Source organism: Pseudorca crassidens, chromosome 8, assembly GCF_039906515.1.
Source record: "Pseudorca crassidens isolate mPseCra1 chromosome 8, mPseCra1.hap1, whole genome shotgun sequence".
Classification (NCBI taxonomy): domain Eukaryota; kingdom Metazoa; phylum Chordata; class Mammalia; order Artiodactyla; family Delphinidae; genus Pseudorca; species Pseudorca crassidens.
Window position 1 is genome coordinate 87754547 of NC_090303.1, and position 23099 is coordinate 87777645.

At 39.7% G+C, this 23099-nt stretch overlaps 1 protein-coding gene and 1 pseudogene across 2 annotated transcripts in view; both read left to right on the forward strand.

Annotated features, from left to right (window-relative positions):
• Nucleotides 1–23099, forward strand: part of EXOC4 (exocyst complex component 4) — an 804198-nt gene that overhangs the window by 91276 nt on the left and 689823 nt on the right. For both annotated transcript variants that reach the window (XM_067747055.1, XM_067747056.1), the window contains exon 6: nt 5870–6113. In XM_067747055.1, the coding sequence (XP_067603156.1) occupies nt 5870–6113 (244 nt within the window). The remainder of the gene's footprint in view (nt 1–5869; nt 6114–23099) is intronic.
• On the forward strand, nt 13914–14886 carry LOC137228652 (large ribosomal subunit protein P1 pseudogene; annotated as a pseudogene).

Here is a 23099-nt window from a genome sequence, read left to right on the forward strand (position 1 = left end):
ACCGGTTCATCTGTACCATTTTTCTATGTTCCACATACATGCGTTAATATACGATATTTGTTTTTTCTCTTTCTGACTTACTTCACTCTGTATGACAGTCTCTAGATCCATCCACATCTCAACAAATGACTCAATTTCATTCCTTTTTATGGCTGAGTAATATTCCATTGTATATATGTACCACAACTTCTTTATCCATTTGTTTGTCGATGGGCATTTAGGTTGCTTCCATGACCTGGCTGTTGTAAATAGTGCTGCAAAGAACATTGGGGTGCATGTGTCTTTTGAGTTATGGTTTTTTCTGGGTATATGCCCAGTAGTGGGATTGCTGGATCATATGGTAATTATGTTTTTATTTTTTTAAGGAACCTCCATGCTGTTCTCCAGAGTGGCTGTATCAATTTACATGCCCACCAACAGTGCAAGAGGGTTCCCTTTTCTCCACACCCTCTCCAGCATTTGTTGTTTGTAGATTTTCTGATGATGCCCATTCTAACTGGTGTGAGGTGGTCCTGTAATTGATATGTAGTCTCATAGTGTTGTGGTCGGAAAAGATAGCTGATACAATTTCAATTTTCTTAAATTTACCAAGGCTTGATTTGTGACCCAAGATATGATCTATCCTGGAGAATGTTCCATGAGTACTAAAGAAGAAAGTGTGTTCTGTTGTTTTTGGATGGAATGTCTTATAAATATCAATTAAGTCCATCTTGTTTAATGTGTCATTTAAAGCTTGTGTTTCCTTATTTATTTACGTTTTGGATGATCTGTGGATTGGTGAAACTGGGGTGTTAAAGTCCCCTGATATTATTGTGTTACTGTCGATTTCCCCTTTTATGGCTGTTAGCATTTGCCTCGTGTATTGAGGTGCTCCTATGTTGGGTGCATAAATATCTTGCAGTTGTTGTATCTTCTTCTTGGATTGATGCCTTGATCATTATGTAGTGTCCTTCTTTGTTTCTTGTAGTAGTCTTTATTTTAAAGTCTATTTTGTTTGATGTGAGAATTGCTACTCCAGCTTTCTTTTGATTTCCATTTGTGTGGAATATCTTTTTCCATCCCCTCACTTTCAGTCTCTCTGTGTCCCTAGGTCTGAAGTGGGCTTCTTATCGACAGCATATATACGGGTCTTGTTTTTGTATCCATTCAGCCAGTCTGTGTGTTTCGGTTGGAGCATTTAATCTACTTACACTTAAGGTAATTATAGATATGTATGTTCCTGTTACCATTTTCTTAATTGTTTTGTAGGTCTTTTCCTTCTCTTGTTTTTCCTGCCTAGAACAGTTCCTTTAGCATTTGTTGTAAAGCTGGTTTGGTGGTGCTGAATTCTCTTAGCTTTTGCTTGTCTGTAAGGGTTTTAATTTCTCCATCAAATCTGAATGAGATCCTTGCTGGGTAGAGTAATCTTGGTTGTAGGTTTTTCTCTTTCATCACTTTAAATATATCTTGCCACTCCCTTCTGGCTTGCAGAGTTTCTGCTGAAAGAGCAGCTGTTAGCCTTATGGGGATTCCTTGTATGTTATTTGTTGTTTTCTCTTGCTGCTTTTAATATTTCTTGTTTGTATTTAATTTTTGATAGTTTGATTAATATGTGTCTTGGTGTGTTTCTCCTTGGATTTATCCTGTATGGGGCTCTGCGCTTCCTGGACTTGATTGACTATTTCCTTTCACATATTAGGGGAGTTTTCAACTATAATTCCTTCAAATATTTTCTCAGTCCTTTTCTTTTTCTTTTCTTCTTCTGGGACCCCTGTAATTCAAATGTTGGTGTGTTTAAAATCCCAGAGGCCTCTGAGACTGTCCTCAATTCTTTTCATTCTTTTTTCTTTATTCTGCTCTGCGTTAGTTATTTCCACTGTTTTATCTTCCAGGTCACTTACCCCTACTTCTACCTCAGTTATTCTGCTTGATTCCTTCTAGAGAATTTTAAATTTAAGTTATTCTGTTGTTCATCATTGTTCGCTCTTTAGATCTTCTAGTTCCTTGTTAAACGGTTCTTGTATTTTCTCCATTCTAGTTGCAAGATTTTGGATCGTTTTTATGTCATTACTCTGAATTCTTATTAAGGTAGACTTCCTATTTCCTCTTTATTTGGTCTGGTTGGCTTTTACCTTACTCTGTCATCTGCTGTGTTTTTCTGTCTTCTCGTTTTGCTTAACTTACTGTGTTTGGGGTCTCCTTTTCACAGGCTGCATGTTTGTATTTCCCACTTTTTGGTGTCTGCCCCCGTGGGTAAGGTTGGTTCAGTGGGCTTTGTAGGCTTCTTGGTGGAGGGGACTGGTGCCTGTGTTCTGGTGGATGAGGCTGGATATTGTCTTTCTGGTGGGCAGGACTGCGTCAGGTGGTGTGTTTGGGGTGTCTGTTAAGTTATTATGATTTTAGGCAGCCTGTCTGCTAATGGGTGGGTTTGTGTTTCTGTCTTGCTGGTTGTTTAGCATGGGGTGTCCAGCACTGTAGCTTGCTGTTCGTTGAGTGGAGATGGATCTTATCATTGAGATGGAGATCTCTGGGAGAGCTCTCCCCTATTGATATTACATGGGGCTAGGAGGTCTCTGGTGGTCCAATGTCCTGAACTCGGCTCTCCCACCTCAGAGGCTGAGGCCTGACACCCCGCTGGAGCACAAGACCCTGTCAGCCACAGAGCTCAGAGGAAAAGGGAGAAAGAAAAGGAAAGATAGGAAAAAAATAAAATAAGTTATTAAAATAAAAGTAAAAAAATACTATTAAAATAAAAAAATTAAAGTAATAAAAATAGAGCAACGAAACCAATAAACAAATCCACCAATGATAACGAGTCCTAAATACTATACTAAGATAAACATAAAAATCAGAAACTAGTCAGTCGCATACAGCAAACCCCAAGTCTACAGTTGCTCCTGAAGTCCACCTCAGTTTTGGGATGATTCCTTGTCTATTCATGTATTCCACAGATGCAGGCACATCAAGTTGATTGTGGAGATTTTATCCGCTGCTTCTGAGGCTGCTGGGAGAGATTTTCCTTTCTCTTCTTTGTTTGCACAGCTCCTGGGGCTCAGCTTTGGATTTGGCCCCACCTATGTGTGTAGGTCACCTGAGGGCGTCTGTTCCCCACCCAGTTAGGACGGGGTTAAAGGAGCGGCTGATTGGGGGGCTCTGGCTCACTCAGTCTGGGGGAAAGGAGGGGTACGGAATGCGGGGTGAGCCTGTGGCGGCAGAGGCCAGTGTGACATTGCAGAGGCCTGAGGTGTGCTTTGTGTTCTCCCGGGTAGGTTGTCCCTGGATCCCATGACCCTGGCAGTGGCGGGCTGCACAGGCTCCCGGGAGGGGAGGTGTGGAGAGTGACCTGTGCTTGCACGCAGGCTTTTTGGTGGCTGCGCAGCCTTAGCCTTTCATGCCCGTCTCTGGTGTGCACTCTGATATCTGTGGCTTGAGCCTGTGTCTGAAGTTCGTTTAGGTGGTGCTCTGAATCCCCTCTCCTTGCCCATCCTGCAACAATGGTGTCTTGACTCGTAGGCACTTCCAGACTTTTTCCCAGGCTCCCTCCCGGTTAGCTGTGGTGCACTAGCCCCCATCAGGCTGTGTTCACGCAGCCGACCCCAGTCTTCTCCCTGGGATCTGAACTCCGAAGCCCAAGCCTCAGCTCTATATTATTTTTTAAATTCCCTTTTAATTTTTAGCTGGTGTAAGTGAAATAGATAATATAAATTAATTAATACTGGCTCTGTTCAGTGTTTATGCTCTAGGAGATTTTGGGAGACAAACAGAAAGATAAGGTTGTAAACAAATGTGCCATTTGGGGCTGTGACATTTTATTATTCATACCTTGCTTATTTGTTATTTTTTAATAGGCTATCATATTAGTGTGCATATAAGTAGCTGTATGCCACTTAATCTAGGGGCTTATTGATTTCAACTACGTGTACCTCATTACCCAAGCACTCTTGCAGCAGGTGCCTGAGATGTTTAGGTGGCCCTTTGCATGTGTCCTGTCTGTGCTTCATATGTGCTCTTGTGAAGACCATTTTTGTCCCAGCTGAATTTCTGTTACCTTCTTGCCTGTCTGAAGCTCTGCGTATAGTTTTGTTTCATTTTCCCCCTCTGCCACGCTGAATTTAGATGGCTCCCTGGTTGCTAAGTACTTTGCTGCTGTTGAGGTTGGTTTTGCAGCATGGAGTGATTCTGTGGCCTGAGGTGTCTAGCTCTTCACGTGTGAAACAAAACCAGTAACTAAAATGTCTGTTATTGGAATGTCACGTCTGGAAATATCGATGACTTTTTTCGACTTGCCTTCAGAATTGTCATGTCAGTTTAGAGGCTTTAAGCCTTCTTGGTTCTACACCCAGTTTGCTACTATTAAGATATTTAAAATTAAATATGGTATCGTCAAATGCCCTCTACACTGTGAAGGAAACCATATGGATTTGGTCATTCTCTGTGTGCTTCTCTCTTGTGGGTTTCAGGGGTCTAGTGAGGTGAAGTAAGGCAGCAGAATTATGCATAAATCTGTAGAGGACTTATTCACTTAAGAACAAATTTGTGTAAGTAATTATATCATGGGTGTCATTAAATGAACATTAAATGTTCGTACTTAAGTGCATTTTATGAGTTGCGAGCAAAAAAAGAGATTGAGAATAGCCTACATGTCATCTGAAGTAGAGGTTTCAGAGATGTTATACAGTGGTTAGAAGGACTTATTCCATATACTGGGATATTTTCATTCTTCCTTAAATAAGTAGATTTCAAAACACTCCAGTGGTGTTGAACAACTTGGAGTGGTTTGTGTTGTACAGTTGAGCTTGAATCTAGTAAAGAATGTATATGTTCTTTCAGGATATCACATTTTAAAAACCTTTCAGTTGTTGAGAGGAGTGGAGGAGAGGGGAGGATGGGGACAACTTTGTTAGGGTCCATCTTTAGGCTGGTATTCACTTTTGCTTTTGTCTATCTTAATCCAGCCATTTGTAAAATGAGAGAATTATTTTTGGGCCAGAGGTTTTCAACCTGTAGTTCTTTTGGTAGTTGTGGAAACCCCTGAAGTCATATGAGAAGTTTTGTGTATATACATGTTAGTTCGAGGGAAAGGCCTGTGGTTTTCAGTAGGTGACAGGAGTCTCAGATCCCAGCCCTGCGCTCTCCCCAGCTCCTGCAGGGGTTAAGAACCACTGTTAGAAACCAGATGGTTTGGATGAGAGCTGTAGTCTAAACATCTGCAGAGACTTTCGACACATAACCCTACTCAGAAGACTTCCATGCTTTAGCAAGACCTGTCTTCAGTAGATAATGATGCTTTGCTGGACATGTTTATAAATAAAACTAGAATGTCGTTCTTTTGTATTTATGAGATACTCTTCATTACTCTTTTCCTCAGTCTTGTCTGACTTGTACCTATTATTTTTCCTTTCTTTTTCTTCATCTCTCTTATTGGTTATAATTTTAACTTATTTACCTTTTCTGTTCCACATGTATGTATGATGTCTTTTTATCAAGCTACTTATCTCTGACTAATAAGTAGGAATTTTAGACTATGGTCTGGCTCTTTGGAATTCTCCTGCAGCACCAAGTATGGCATTTTGTGAACAGTGAAGGTTGATAAATGTCGCCAATGTTAATAAATGACTCACCGGAAATGGTAGTCTGCGGGAAAATTTCCGTGGAGATTTGCTTACTTTTAATTTCTTCTCTCTCTTATTAATTGATGGGTATTAATATGAGGAACGTAACTGTGTGTGTGTGTGTGATTCTTTGATAGTTACTGTGTAAGTATAATTTAATTTCAAATTTAATTGAAAAACCTCTCTGATTCCTTTAAGGGAATAACTGCATTTTTTAGACCCGTTCTGTTTTTTGATTTGCCGATAGAATCTGTGGCTATTTATTAATTTTTTTACAGTGAAGGAGATAAACCTTCAGGACATCAAGGAGGATTTGGAGTTGGATCCAGAGGAGAACAGCACCCTTTTTATGGGTATCCTCATCAAGGGGCTGGCCAAACTGAAGAAGATCCCAGAGACAGTTAAGGCGATCAAAGAACGCTTGGAGCGGGAGCTGAAGCAAATTGTGAAGAGGTCTACAACCCAGGTGGCTGACAGTGGTTACCAGAGGGGAGAGAACCTCACGGCTGAGAACCAACCAAGGTAGGTGGGGGTGTGGTTTGTGTGGGTTTTTTTTTTTTTGGTTGCGTTGGGTCTTCACTGCTGTGTGCAGGCGTTCTCTAGTTTAGGCGAGCAGACGCTACTCTTTGTTGCGGTGCGCGGGCTTCTCATTGCAGTGGCTTCTGTTGTTGCGGAGTGTGAGGTCTAGGCACGTGGGTTCAGTAGTTGCATCCCATGGACCCTAGAGTGCACAGGCTTCAGTAGTTGTGGCGTGTGGGCTCAGTAGTTGTGGCACGTGGGCTCAGTAGTTGTGGCACGTGGGCTCAGTAGTTGAGCCATGCTGGGCTCTAGGGCACATGGGCTTCAGTAGTTGTGGTGTGCAGGCTCAGTAGTTGTGGCGCACGGGTTTAGCTGCTCCACAGCATGTGGGATCTTCCTGGACCAGGGATGCAACCTATGTCCCCTGCATTGGCAGGCGGATTCTTAACCACTGTGCCACCAGGGAAGTCCCATGGTTTGTGGTTTTGATCATTGTATTTACTGTACCTTTTCTAGGGTGGGTGGGGTAAGTAAATATCTTAGGTTTATGTTGTTTCTTGAACTCTGTATACTGTGGCCCATACAAACTCAGATTGGTGAAAACAGCTTGAAGAGGCATAGTTCAGCTGGTTTTTGAGGTAGTTGAGAAGTTTTAAAGCATGTTGTCCATACTCAAATGAAAGAATGTAGCAATTATTGAATATTTCTTAAGCACTTAACTATATTCAAGGCAACTTATGTATATTATTTAATTCTCACTATAACTTTTTGAGCTGATTACTTAGTATCCACGTTTTATAGTTAAGGAAACTGGGGTTCAGAGATGAAGTAATTAACTCAAGGTCACAGAACAAGTGGCTGGCCTTCCAGCTGAATGCAAGTCCATGGTATTTCCTCTGTCCCATGCTTTCTTCTTTAATGTGTAGTGATATTTGCCAATAGGCAAATCAGTCTCAGGGATTCCTTTATGTACTTAAAACAACTAATAAGGTTTGGATTTCATAATTCTTCTTTCGTAACGGGAAAACTGAAATTGTCCTCTGATCCTAACTCGGTCTTGACTGTGATACACTGGGAGCTCATGTCTGCCAAACCAGGGCTTAGGGCACACTAGTGTAATGTCATCTGATGGTGGGAGAAGATATTTCAAATTGAGGCTTTCCTAGAGAATCCAAGATTCACTCTACATGGATCTTCGTTCCCTCCTTCCCTTTCTCTGTTCTATTCCCCAGCCCTCCACGTACACCAGATATGGGCAAGGCAGGAATTTGTCGTTTGAAGGGAAAAGGCCAATGGAAACTACAATTTTATCTGAGAACAGAGGGCAAAGTAGGGCATTTCTTCTGAGTTGCTCAAATAATGTGTGTTCCTGGGAGGCGTGAGATAGTGTGTGTTCGACAGAGTTCATAATCTTGTTGACACGTCGTGAAGGAAATTCTGTTTGTACTTAGGACTTAAATTTTTTTTTTTAAAGAAGATAAACAAATTTAAGGAGAAATAATAATAGCTTAGTATGGAGTTCCCCACTTTAAAATTTTGAAGAAAATAATGTATTCTGTTTATGTTTTCTATATTCTTTTGTTTTTCTAAATAATAGTGATCTTAATTATACTTTAGAAGTCTTCAACAATTAATTCCCTTGTACACTTCATTTAGAAGTACGATTGGTGAAGAAAACATTCTCCACCCCTCTTATGCCACAGAGTATTTCAAAGCACATGTTTTGAGGAGCATGGGTTTTGGAGCTGAGCAGACCTGACTTTGAATTTCAGCTCTGTAACTGAGGAAAACAGAACCTGTCTTACAGGGTTGCTCGTGTTAGATGAGGTTATATGGTTAGAGCTTTGTAGAGCAGTGCCAGTAGGTACCATTACATGCATTTGTGCGTGTGTGTGAATACATAAGTTTATTTATTCTTGGTTCCTTTCTCAACTTTCATGTTCGTTGATCACTCACACTGTGATCCAGAGAAGCTGGGAATGGTTCTGAATGGAACTGTGCTTTTCTTCTTTCTTTGCCTGGTGCCTGGATTTTTGTGTAGACCTTTTGCCTCCTTACTAATGAACACTCCAGAATTCTGATTTGCTGTTTGCCCAGTTGCTGCAAGTCCCAAGATGAGTACAGTGAACTTTCATAGGGAAATAGCATGACTATAGTATATATTGGAAATAAAACGAAAAGGGCACGGGTCAGTAACTGTTCTGTAGTTCTCATTACAGTCCCCTTAGCAGCAGTGTGTCTTTCCTAGGATTTTGACCTCTTCCTCTTCCGTTCCTTCGGCGCCTTCCAAAATTCACAAGTGGAAATTACAGCAACAGAAGTGGAAATTCGGCATACTGCCCCAGGAAATAATAAATGTTTCTCTGTGAAGAATGAGTCAGCAGGAGGGTATTTTTCCCTCTTTAAGTTTCGTTTTTTGTCAGTATTTTAAAGGCCTTTGTAGGTAGGATATATTTGGACACCGGCAAGTGAACAAGCTATTCGTCTTGATTTCATGCCTATAACATGATCCCATTTTATAAAATGTACAAATATGAAAATTTGGGCCAAAACTCCTTATTATTAGATAAAATAGTACAGAGTAAGCAAATATTTGGAACCACTCTTTTCGAAAATCAAAGATTAAATTCTTGGGTTGGTGTTCCACATGGCTGATAATTTGGAGCTAGTCTATGGCAGCTGTGTGCCAACAAATGCTTTAAAACTCCTCAAGAATTAATTACCTGGGAAACTTCATTCAGAAGTGATTGCATTGTCGCTTCTAGAGGTTTAGAAGTTTAGAAAGGATATTGTCAGATTATCCTTGAAGCTTGCATGATACCTTGTGTTAAACTGTACTGGGAGGTGGGAGTGACATTATTTTAGAGAGAAGTCAAGTCAGAATACTTTACATTATTATTAATATTATCTTTTACCATTCAAGAAATCTTACGTTAAAGGTGTAAGAGACTGTTTTCCTTAAAGGAAGTGGGAGCATAGGCAAAAACAACCATGAATCCTTCTTCCACAAAATGATTCTCTCCCTCACTACCCCCCCGCCCCCCCGCAGTGAAATAACCTATTCCAAATCGTTAGCATATAAATGCTACTCTGAGGCTAGGCACCAGAATTGTAACTTTCCCTAAAAGTCTCATTGTTCAGCATCATCTTCTTAAATATATTCTGGTTGTGATGCATTGCAGGCCTGTTTTCATTTGTCTTTATGTAAAGAGAATTAATGTTGTGTGCTATTTTGCTAGAAAAGTAGTAGGAACCAGACTAGTGAACTGTTTTGCTTTCACTTCCTGCAGAGCCAGAATACTTTCACAGACAGTTTTCAAAAATCACTTTGGTCACCCACTTGTTATTTTATTTTATTCTTGATCCCCCAACCTATCTATTGTCTATTTATAGGAGAAATATTTTGTCTTCCTGTTCATTCATTATCTAGTGTCTATAAACCTCTGTTTACTATGAAAGGAAAATATTCAACTACTATTGTTGCCAAGTTGATAAACATTAGGGTAACAAGGGCTTTTTAAATCTCCCAGAACCACCTGCTACCCATAATTTCCTCAGAAAGGCAGGCAATGTCTTCAATATCAGATGGCTTGTGTGGTCTGCAGCCTGTGCAGCTCATAACCAGTTTCTTCAACTCCTGCTGCCTAGCTATTGGTTCTTTCCCAAAATCTAGCTCATGAGCATTTTCATTTTTGTTCAGAAAAGCTGTAGGAAGTCCTTTACTATTTAGCAAATAAGAAAAGCGTGAAAAATACATGGAACAAAATCTTCTCAAAGGTGTGATACCTTGTTAAGAATATGTGAGAGAGTAGAATGTGGGAGAAGAGAAGGATTGGCGTGTAACAGCTACTTGACTTACTTGCAAGTGGTCCTGGTTAAAAATGAAAGCAGACTGGGGAGGTGCTGGAGGCCTGCTCCACTTTGGTAAGACTATTGGTCTGGAAGAGGGCAGAAAGGATTGAATGAATGGACAATGGCTGCCAGGGAGACCTTTTCCCTTTTTGGAAGGAGACCATTTTGTGATGTTCCTTGATGTCTGTTATGAATGAGGGAAGATTAAGCGTCTGATATAAAAAGCAGAGAACACTGCATATTCTGTGCTCACTGTTATACTGAGGAAAAATTCATGGAAGAAACGGGAGAGAAATATGCTTTAATGCTAAAAGTAGTTGTGTTTGGACAGTAAGGTTATAGGCTCCACCCCCCTTTATTTTGCACCTGTTATTAAGTTATAGTGAAAAATAAATTCATTATTTAAGAATTAATATAAAGTATTACTCAAGTTATTTTAATCAAAAGAAATCATTACAAATGGAAATGCTGATTGGGGGTATTAGTGTGGAAAAACATAGTACGTATTTGCAGATCAACTGGATCATGTTCATTAAGTTACTTTTTATGGTGTGTATGTGTGTGTGAATGTGTGTGTGTGTGTGTGTGTGTGTGCATGTTTGGTTATTTTCTGACTACTCCTAGAATGGAAGCTTCAAGAGAAGAGAGAACTAGTTTGCCTTGTTCAGCACCATATATCCAGAATGTAGGCACAGAGCCCACCAGACCCATAATAAATATATTTTGAATGAGAGAATGAATTCCACTTATATTGAATATCAGTCATGGACCAGGAACTGGGCTCAAATGCCACACAAATATGGTCCCTGTCCTTATGGAGTTTAAAGTCTAGAGGGGAAGAAAGGCATTAGTAAGAGAACCTTTAGATAAGTGTATTATTACAAACTGTGATAAGTGCTGCAGAGGAAAAGCAAAATGTGCCATGAGAGCATATAACCATGGGGACCTAATCTGGTCTGGGTAGGTGGGCATTAGGGTGTGTCTTGTGTCTGGGGGGGGATGGTGTGTGTGTGTATTTTAACTAATAAAGTAAGGCAGCTTTTACTGTTGTTTTATACAAGTTGTAGTTATCAAGCTCCATTCATTTGATAGCACCTGCTAGTTATTCTTCTAGTTGTGCAGTTACCTTGAAGATGACATATAAGATGCGAGAAGGAGAGCATCCGATTTTTGTGCCATTTTCAGAGTTCTTTGCTGGTTGATTAGATTTTTGTGGTTTATTCGATTTTGATAATTGTTGCCAAGTGTGTTTTTCTTAGAGATAATACCAAGTTTTCATGTCATCAATAATGTTTGAGAGTTCCTGTAGTCTCTAGTAAACAGATTGTATTATCAAAATGTTTTTATCTTTGTCAGTCTGATCAGTGAAAAATGGTATTTCCAAGGTGGTTTTGATTTGTATTTTTTAGAGAAAATTTGAGTGAGGTTAAACTTCTTATTTGTGTAAAAAGTAATTCATTGTTATGATATCTATGTTATGTATGGATATATTACTTCAAAATAATCTGGGTTGAGTGTAGATATAGCTAAAACAAGATTAGTGATAAATGATACTTATTGAATCAGGGTGATAGGTACAGGATGGTTCATTATCCTATCCTAAAAGCCGACTTGTTTAAAAGTTGAAATTTTCAATAGTACAGTGGTCAAATAATGTTTTATTTCCTTACTGAAAAGTAGTGAACACCTATTTTTCCAGTATGTTTGTCTTTCTGTTGATTTACAGGAACTTTTTATATATCAAGAAAATTAGTTCTTTGGGATTTATATTCTAATTTCCCTCCAGCTTCTTTCTCTTTTGACTTTATGATGTCTGATCATGTATACGTTGTTTTTATTTTTATGAGGTTGTATTTATCAATGTTTTCTTTTAAAGTGTCTGGGTTTTGTGTCAGAACTTAGGTCTTCTTCACTCTTAGATTATAAATAAAATTTCCCAAACTTTCTTCTAGTCTTTATATTTTTGATCTGGAATCTGAAGGAGTGGCCATGCTACTTTTAAATAGTCATAACACTTATTACATTGTATTGTAATGGACTGTATACCCTTTTCGTTTCTGCCTCCTAAGTGTCTGTCATGTAATTGATTGTCAGTGTTAGATGAATACTTGCTGAATAATTCTAACATTGAATCATCCACTTTATAGTCATGTTTTTCTTCATAGTTGGTATTTGCCTCATTTCCTAAAACTCCCCACTCCCCCAGCCCCCGATTTCTCAGTCTCTGCAGGCTTTAGATTTGTAGAGATACATTGAATTACTGCTCTAAAAGTTAGAGAAATGTACTTTAAAAATTCAGAGTCCAGAACTTGAAATGAGGGCATACTGTTGTAATAGGCCAGTCATACAAAGTGGTTTTATCTATGAGACAGTCAAAAGGCTCAAGCCCCAAGTTTAGTTTTGTGGTACAAGTACAGTGTTTATGGAAAGAGAAATAAATATTTCTCGTGATTTCTTTATATCTGTGGCTAGAGTCAGGCATGTATTTCTTTTTCAAATAAGTAGCATTTCCTTTCATCTCTTCTTTCTCTATTAGTTACTCTTCACCTAAGTATCTGAAATGTAGGATTTGGTGGAATTGGTCATTTTATTTTACAGAAAAATCATTTAAGAGCAGCTTTGAAGCAAGGTCAAGCATTTGTCCTTGTGGCTTCTTGTAGCCATTCCCAAGCACTGCGTGTAGCACCTGGACATGCTTGGAATCAGGAAGGGCCTCGATGTAATTTAGATGAGTCGTTAATTTGAATCAAAGCAAGTGGGAAGCAAGTAAATTTAACTTCAGTGATTATGATTCCATTTGATTAAATCTCTACTTTTGATTACATGTATCAGTGAGAACATGCTCTAAATACACCCAACTATTAAATACTGAAGAGTAGGAATAGGATGAACCAGGGACATATGGAAGAAATTCCACTATTCCTCAACTAGAATATAATCCCCTGCAGCTTTACTAAAATATTTTTAGAACAAATGAAAGGAATTACTTCTTTACATATGGGGCTTATTACACCATTTGTTAACTAAAATATAGAGTTCATTACCATGGAAGGTAGTACTGGTCCCAAATCTACATACTTTCTTGTAAGACTTAAATTAATTGATGATAGCTTCTTCTTTTTTTTTTTTTAACATTTTATTTTATATTGGAGTATAGTTGATGAACAATGTTGTGTTAGTTTCAGGTGTACAACAAGGTGATTCAATTATACATGTACATCTATCTATTCTTTTTCAAATTCTTTTCCTAATTAGTTGTTACAGAATACTGAGCAGAGTTCCCTGTGCTATACAGTAGGTCCCTGTTGGTTATCCATTTTAAATATAGCAGTGTGTACATGTCAATCCCACACTCCCTAACTGCCCCCCCCACCTTCCCCCTCGTAATCATAAGTTCCTTCTCTAAGTCTGGGACTCTGTTTCTGTTCTGTAAATAAGTTCATTTGTATCATTGTTTTTTTTTTTTTTTTTTTAGATTTCCCAGGTAAGCAATAGATGATAGCCTCTTAGCATATCAGGTGAATTAATAATGTGGGTAATGTTCGTAGCTCTTTGGTAAACGTGCAGTTGGACAGCTGTCTTTCTGATCCTTATGATGTCCTTTGGTTATAGTCCCTGGAGAAAGGGAGCTTGGCTGAATGTGCTAGAGGTCTTACTCAGTGTTACATTTCTTAAATATTTATTTTATATTTGTCAGGGTAAAAAAAAAAATGCTTTTTATTTCTCTTGTTTTGCACGCTGTAGGAGGTTCATATTAGAGATGGGGCCAGTTAAGGAAATGACAGATAAAATCTACATTTTAGGTTATTGATAACGTTATTTAGGCGTCTGCCTTCGTGTCGCATCAAGGCCACTTCTTCATTTGGCAGATAGTAGGAGCTGCCTTAGACCTTTTCATTTTCTGTGTGCTTGTTGGTGTCATAATCCAAAGATACTCCACACTCAAACCGGCACTGAATCTTTCTCATAGCAAAAACACACAAACAAAGACTTGTGTCAGCTTTCCTCAGCTACCGCTGAGCCGCTCCGTCCTTCCGAGGAAGCTAAGGCTGCATTGGGGTGAGGCCCTCACTTCATCAGGCAACTAGCACCTCGCCCGGCAGCCCCTCCCTAGCGCTCGCCCGCACCATGGCCTCCGCCTTGGAGCTCGCCCGCATCTACTTGGCCCTCATCCTGCATGATGATGAGGTGATGGTCACGGAGGAAAAGATCAATGCCCTCATTAAAGCAGCCGGTGTAAATGTTGAGTCTTTTTGGCCAGGCTTGTTTGCAAAGGCTTTGGCCAGTGTCAGCATCTGGAGCCTCATCCGCGGTGCGAGGCAGGTGACCTGCCCCCTCCCCCACTGCTGCCCCAGCTGAGGAGAAGAAGGTGGAAGCGAAGAAAGAAGAATCTGAAGAGTCTGACGATGACCTGGGCTTTGCTCTTTTTGACTAAACCTCTTTAGTAACACATTCAATAAAAAGCTGAGCTGTTTGCTGCTAAAAAAAAAAAAAAAAAAAAAAAAAAAAAAAGTGTGTCAAATGAAATTCTTCCCTTGGTGATGTTTAGGAGTGAGGTCAGATATGATTAGAGCACCTTTGTGTGTATCTTAGGCTATACTTTATTTTTCTGGGCTCCTCTAGTTCCTGGCCCATATCATCATTATGTTCTCTAATCAGATTGGGCTGTAAGTTTTTAAGAGGGGGTTAACTTTGTGTTCGCAGCCTGATTTAGGGCTGGGCACGTACTAAGTGCCCAGGAAGTTTAATGAATGAATAACTAAGAAAAATGCAAAGAAGACAATTTTAAAATAAGAGGAAACGATTTTTATTTTTAAAAAAATCTCAGCACTACACAGAGTGGGGTCTAAGGACCAGCAATACCAATGTCACTTGAAAGTTAGAAATGCAAATTATCCCTGTGGGGAGGGGTGATTAAATTGGAATCCCTGAGTGCAGGGCCCACAGGAGTCTCTAGATGATTCTACACATGCTAAAATTTGAGAACACTCTTTGTAACATCACAGACATCACGGAGTTCTGTAGTTTTGTAGCATTTATGCTTCGCAAAGCAGTCTGCCATCTGGCATCTCACCTGAGTGAGCCTTACTGTTGGCCTCATCACAGGTAGGGGCGTTTTTATTAATCCCAGATTTACCCAGGGAAGTGGGAAAGCTGCAATAATTTGACAGTTTCACAAAACTGGTTGGTGGTGGAATTAAGAGGATAAGTTGTCTGTATCCTCCATGGAAGTTTGCTTTCTGGCTTATGTAAAGATCACAGTCCTAACTCATTTCCTGGGCCTGATTTTGTTCTTCCTCAGGAGAAGGGCGGTATTTTCGCTGACACATCCATTCCCGCACCCGTACAGTCTCCACCCCACACCCCGCTGTGATCAATGGCAGGCCTCTCAGCGATAGCTGGACATGTTAAGAAGTGTGATCAGCCGCCACAGAGTAAATGAGTCTTAATTGACTCACTTGAGAATCAGACTGATGACTTAGAGACACGTAAACAGTTCCCCTAGAAAGCTTGTACGTTCTTGTACTAAGACCAGTATACAACTAAGTACTAAGAATATACACCTAAAATCATAACTTTTCTTCTTTGGGAAGTGGATTTGTGGATACATTTTCCAATGTTCCATTATGATGAAATATGATTTTTCAAATGGGTGAAAGGCTTTTCTTCCCCCTAGCTTTATTGAGATAATAACTGACATAACATTGTGTAGGTTTAAGGTGTACAATGTGTTGATTTGATATACTTAAATATTGCAGAATGATGACTACCCTAGCATTGGCTAACACCTGCATCACATCACATAATTACCATTTCTTTTTGTGGTGATAACTTTTAAGATGTACTGTCTTAGTAACTTTCAAGTATTATATAATACAGTATTAACTATAATCACTATGCTTTACCTTAGTTCCTCAGATCTTATCCATCTTATAACTTGAAGGTTGTACTCCTTGACCACCATCTCCCGTTTTCCATAGCCCCTGGCAGCCACCACTCTAGTCTCTGTTCCTTTGACTTTGGCTCTTTTAGGTTCCACATATGAGTGAGAACATATAGTATTTGTCTTTCTCTGTCTGACTTATTGCACTTAACCTAATGCCCTCGAGGTCCATTCATGTTGTCGCAAATGGCAGGATGTCCTTCTTTCTCATGGCTGAATAATAGTCCACAGTGTGTGTGTGTGTGTGTGTGTGTGTTTTGTGGCCATGCCGCGCAGCATGCGGGATCCTAGTTCTGCGACCAGGGATCGACCCCTGTGCGTGTGTGTGCGTATGTTATCTATTCATTCATTGATGGACACTTAGGTTGTTTCCATGTCTTCGCTCTTGTGAATAATGCTGCAATAAACATGGGAGTGCAGATATTTTTTGAGAGTCTGTTTTCATTTCTATTGGATATATGCCCAGAAGTGGGATTGCAGGATCATATGGTAGTTCTTTTAATTTTTTGAGGAACCTCCATACTGTTTTTCATAGTGGCTGCATCAATTTACATTCCCACCCAACAGTGTACAAGGGTTCCCTTTTCTCCATATCCTCCCGACACTTGTTATCTCTTGTCTTTTTGATGATAGCCCTTCTGTCAGGTGTGTGGTGATAGCTCCTTATGGTCTGATTTGCATTTCCCTGATGATTAGTGATGTTGAGCACCATTTTGTGTACCTTCTGGTCATTTGTTTGTCTTCTTTCGAAAAATGTCTATTCAGTTTCTCTGCCCATTAATCGGATTGTGTTTTGTGTTGTTGTTTTTGAGTTGTGTGAGTTCTTTATACATTTGGGATATTAACTTTTTATCATATATATGGTTTGCAAATATTTTCTCCCATTCATAGGTTGCTTTTCATTCTGTTGATGGTGTCCTTTGCTGTGCAGAAGCTTTTAATTTGATGTGGTTCTCTACTTGTTTATCTTTGCTTTTGGTGTCAAATCCAAAGAGTCATTGCCAAGACTAATGTCAAGGCTCTTACTCCTGTGTTTTCATGTAAGAGTTATATGGTTTCAGTTCTAAGTTCAAGTCTTTAATTCATTTTGAGTTGATTTTTGTGTATGGTGTAAGAGTGTTCCAGTTTCATTCTTTTGCATATGACCATTCAGTTTTTTGATCGTCTTTTGTTGAGGAGACTGTCCTGGGAAAGGCTTTTGAAAGAATGATACTAATACTTTAATTCAAAGAAAAAGGGCCTGGGTTTATTTTCTAATTTCACTCCCTAATTTGCCACACGTTAGAACTAGAAGTTCATTCGAGGTCATCTACCAAGAATTCAGAAACTGAGCATGAGAGGTTGACTTGACAAGTGGGGAAGTGACACAGGAAGGCAATTACTAGAGCCAGGACTGGTTCTTTTTATTTTTACTGTGTTTCATTCTATATTGCTAATAGTTTTTTCCTATTCTTTTCATAGTGCAGATGGAGAATTAGTCAGCACTCCTCAAATAGTAACTGCTCTTTACATGAAGATTGTTATTAATAAAAGTGGTGAAACTAATCTCTATCCCTTGGAAGTAGGTATTAGATAACCTTGAAGATTAAATGGCATCTATGTCCTGTTTGAAATGAAAAATACTAGCTCAGCCAAGCTTATTATGAAAATGTGTATGTGAGATACAGGAGTGTAAAACAAAGACCATTTTGATATGAAATAATTGATGATCAGTTTCTTTTAATTTTTCATATAAAACCTTATAAGACCTAAGCTCAGAGTTCAGTATTTTCTTATCTTTTAGAACGTAGAAGTAGGGAAATAAATATTCTGTGGTTAATGCCTTTGTCTGTCAGTGGGAAAACGCAGAAACCTGATATTAAGGTCTCAGCAGATAAGTAGTAGAGCAGGACTGATTTTCTACCTTGTGTGTGTATCTTTACTTCGTGACCAAGCAAGGCAGCTTCTTGGCTGCTAACATGGATTTTCCAGCCAAATGACTAACTCAAGGTTCCCTGGATGTTAAATTTAGATCCAGATAGTTGAATCTCACCTTAAATATTGAACATTTTTCACAGCTTGATGATGTAGCTTTATACCATAGACATTTCCTGACGTGTGCAACTGTGACTATTCCTGAACATTTTCTTCTCCGTAATTCTCTGCCTTTTTTCATGGTGGCACTCCAAGATGAGATACATAGGAGTAGTTATGGGTAGGAAGTTAGTGGCTGTCTGGAAGAATAGGTAACGTTTTGCTTGTATTTATAAGAAGCCTGTTTTTAAAACCTGCCAGGTAATCGGAAGTATGTTTAAAGAACAAATATTTGCTTCTTCTTGACTCTTTCATGTTTTTTAATACAAAATAGATTTTAATACAGTATTATTAAAGTTAGCTCTGAATGCATATATATCTTTCAGCTTGTAACTATATTTCTTTTCGTTCTCATGTTTATGTTGATGAGGTTATCTTTCTGAGAGGAGAATTTTGTGTGAAATATTTTTGTTGTGGTCTTCTGATTTCCCTCCAGGAGATCACAGGCAGTAATACATATTTCCTTGCCACTTGTTATCTGTAATCCGGTCTCTATCTCCCCCATCTGCTGGAGCTCATTGTTTCATTCTTTCTTTGAACAAATACTCATTTATTGCCTGTCATATGCTTACTATTATGACAAATACTGGAATACTGTGATAAATCAGGCATAGTTCTTACTCTCATTGAATTTACAGTCTAGAGAAGGAGAGGCAAGGACTGGAGGAAAGGAGTCTCCTCTAAGGGTTGTTTTAAAAATCCAGGGAAGAGATGATAAGGCCTGCATTAGCAGAGTAACAGTGGCAATGGGCTAAAGTAGGCCCATGGTAGAGGTAGTAAAGAGGTAGAAATAAAAGAGGTTGGTAATTGATTGGATTTGAGGAAGAGGGGAGGGGAGGATGATTTTCTGGGGTAAGTGATACCGTTCACTGACTTAGGTAAATGGATAAGTAGGTTTGGGTAGGAGAATGATGAGTTTTATTTAAGACGTGTTAGGTTTGATGTCTACAGCTCACGAGAGCCGTCTGGACAGAAGATACGTTTGGGAGTCATTAGCGGGTGGATGATTGAAGACGTAAGTGGTGGATGAGCTCACCCAGAGAGAGTATGAGGATCGAGAAGAGTTGACAGCATTTAAGGAACAGGCTGAGGAAGAGATTCTTGAGAAGGCGCAACCAGGGAGGTGGAAGGCGAGTGGGAGAGTATAGGGTTGGAGCCCGTGGAAGGCAGTGTTTCAAGGAGGAGTGAGTGGTCAGTAGAAACAAGCACTGCACCTCCTTGAATAAGGACTGAAGAGGTCTTATTTATTTATTTATTTAGAGGTATAGTTGACTTATAATGTTGTGTTAGTTTCAGGTGTACAGCAGAGTGATTCAGTTATACATGTGTATGTATCTATTTTTTTTCAGATTCTTCTCCCTTATAGGTTATTATAAAATATTAAGTATAGTTCCCTGTGCTGTAGAGTAGGTCCTTGTTGGTTATCTATTTTATATAGAGTAGTGTGTATATCTTAGACTGAGCAAAATGATGATTTGAGACTTTTGCAGGAATTGTTTTAGTAGAGTACCAGGGGTAAACTGGTTGGCAGTGAGAAAATAGAGGCAGGATAGACTTCTGTTGATGCTCTTTCCAGCCTTGGTTTCTGTAGCATTTGATAGTACTGATAACTCTGGCCTCTTCTCTTAAATTACTTTTTTCCCTAACATCCTTTAAAAGAAACATTCTCCAAAATCGAGTCCTTTGGTCTCTCTTTATCTCTGAGCTTTCATTCTCTTGTCTATAATGTGGGGATAAAAGTAGTACCTTCCTCATTGGGTTCTCCCGAGGATAAAGTGTGCACTTCACACAGCGCCTGGCCTGTTGTCATCAGTGTGGCTGTGAAGACGTAGTTGTCTTTGTTGTGGTCCTCGTCGTTGTCATCATCATTATCTCACTCCAGCCTCACCGTTTAAGGGCTCTCGTCCATCATGACGGCTTTAGCTGCTGGCCCCATGCAGAGGACCCCAGGCTGGTGGCTCTAGTCCTGGACTTCTCCGAATACTGCCACCCTAAATTGCTCATTCTTTTACTCATATGTACTCAGGCACCCACAGCTTAACTAGGCATTGGGCCATGTGTTGGGGGAGAGGTGTGGGTACATAACCACACATAAACAGGGACTGTGTTCTTATTCTCTGGCCCAGGAGGCCATGCATGTTGCTCTTTTGTCACTTCTCTCAGTCCATTGTGATCATCTGCTTTTTTTTGAGGGATTGTAGAATGAAGGAATTGGCTGTTATTCTGTGAATTAGACCCTCTTTTAGTTAGCAGTGACAGAACCCACCTCCAACTAACAGAATTAAAGAGGGGTTCTATTGGGATGATACTAGTGTATCTTATGGAATACAAGCAGGACTTCACTAAGCTGGGGGAAGGACAGAGATGCAGCTGGGCCATGGGGACATCTGGAGTATCTCTTGTCCCCCACCTTTTCCCCCTCTACATGGTAACCGTTGAAGGAAGCAATTTACTGTTGTTTTGAGCTTGCTTTTTAGTATACTTTCACTTACATTATTGCATTTAATTCTCACAGTTTGTGATTAGGAAATTGTAATTGAGGAAATTTGTGTTTGAGGAGCCTGAGACTTGGAACAGTCCCATGATGTACTGAAAATCCCATGACTATTCAGTAGAGAGCTGCTACCAAGTCCAGCTTTCTAATGCCAGTCCTTCATACCGGCATTTATACCACATTGCCATCCCAGGATTGAAGTTTTCTTTCACTGACTGTGGTGTTGTATTGCATATTATTGCATACTGTTTTGTGACTCTGGAAATAACCTCTGTGTGTGTGTGTGTGTGTGCGCGCGCGCGCGCGCGTGCGCATTTGCACGCACGATTTTCTTCTGACTGGTAGAAATTGCAATTAACTGAAATTCTAATCTCTATGGTTCTTAGGCTTATTCCTGTCTGAGGCCTTTTTTTATTCAGTTCAATTTAAGGAATCTCTAGTAATTTAATGATTCTGCCTGCTCTTTTGTCTTTTGGATCAGTGGTGAAAACCTTGATCCTAACAGGATTTAAGCAACTGAGCTAGTTGCAGTGTCATGTTTTATATCATCTTTTATTTAGTTGAAATTTTGTTGGTGGAGTAGGGTCGGGAATGACTTTTTTCTTTTTTTAACATCTTTATTGGAGTATAATTGCTTTACAGTGGTGTGTTAGTTTCTGCTGTATAACAAAGTGAATCACCTATACATATACATACATCCCCATATCTCCTCCCTCTTGCTTCTCCCTCCCACCCTCCCTATGCCACCCCTCTAGGTTGTCACAAAGCACCGAGCTGATCTCCCCGTGCTATGTGGCTGCTTCCCACTAGCTCTCTATTTGACATTTGGTGGTGTATATAAGTCCATGCCACTCTCTCCCTTCGTCCCAGCTTACCCTTCCCCCTCCCCGTGTCTTCAATTTCAGGGGATGACTTTTGTGGGGCTCTGTGTGTGCAGGTCATCCTGAGTGTGTCTGCAGGGAAAGGCAAACACTTGTTTTCTCAATGTAGTGTCGGGTGGGCAGCCAGCGAGTGCCTGTGAATATTAACAGCATATTTCAGTTTATTTCTGGTAGCTTTAAATTGGGCCAGACTACTGCATTTTATGTCTTGTTCATGTGAGTGATTCCTGGTCTCTCTTATTCTTGCTGCATTGGGAGAGAGTCACTTGCTTTTTCATTTTCTTTTTTTAGGAGAGCATGTGTTGGTGAGGAATGGTCAGCCTTTGCAAAGTGTGTGATTGACTTGGATTCTTTCCCTTCTTAGCCATTCACTCCTTATCCCGCTGCTGAGTTCAGCATCCAGTGCTCCCCTGAAACCCTTCTTGCCAAGGTCACTGGGACCTGTGAGTTGTACATTTCTGTCTTTACATCAGCTGGCTGCCGTGTAGCCTTGGCTCTGTTGCTATTCTCTTCCCCACTGTCTTCTACAATTTTCCTTCCTGTCGTTTTCCTGCCTCGCTACTTCCTGAACATCTCTTCACTGCTGCTATTTCGGGGAATGTTGGCTTGCTTTTCTTACTCTGCATATTATCCCTGAGTAATCTCATCCTCTCAAATATTTATCACTTTGTAAATTTCCAAAAATCAGTGTCTCTCCTGGGCTCCAGACTTGCATATCAGAGGACCGGTATGTAACACCTTAAACTTAACATCTTCAGATCTAAACCCAACAGCTCTCCTTTTCAATAGTTTCTGTCTTCACTTCATTCTCATTCTCTCTCCCTCTCCCCACTCTCTCTTTCTCTTTCTCTTTCTCTCAGGAAGGGTAACCATTGTCTTCAGAGTTGCTCAAGCCAGAAATCCAGACAAAAGGATCCTGAAACCTCCTCTCTCTTTAATACAGTACAATTACCTCAACTAATTCTGTCCATTTTCTAATGTGATCCATCCATCAGTTGTGTGAGGCTCCTGAACAGGTATTAATTAATACTTTGGTTTTACAGATAGGAACACTTGAAGAAGTTGAGAGATTTTCTCATAATTACAGGGTTAGGGATTATCAATGTTGGGAAAGAATGTGCATCTTTTGTTTCTTTACCGGTTACTTACGTAACAAGGAAAAACAAACAAAAAACAAGTGAACCAATAGAGAAAAACTAATGTCCTCCTGGTAGTAAGATTCTGAAGGAGTCAGTGTTCATACTACTTCACTTTTTGAGACATCAGTTTCCTTTTTTCACTGTTCTATATGTTTTCACTTCACCACAGGGGAGGTGTTGGGCCCTCACTGGCCTTACTCAGAGCCACAGCAGATGATTTAAAAAACAAAAACAAAAAACAGCTAAATTGAGATATAATTCACATACTACACAAATCACCCCTTGAAACACTGGTTTTTGGTGTATTCACAGGGTGTGCAACCATCACCGCTCTGTAGTTCCAGAACATTTATGTCCCCCCTACAAAACAAGCCCCATATGCTTTAGTGGGTAATTCCCACCTACCTAAGAACCACTAACATATTTTCCTTCTGTGCAATTTGCCTATTCTGGATATTTCATATAAATAGAATCACACAAAGTCACAACGTAGTCTTCTGTGACTTTTTTCACTTTGCATAATGTTTTCAAGGTTCATGTTGTAATATGTATCAGTACTTCATCTCCTTTTATAGCCAAATAATATTCTATTGTATGAATATACCT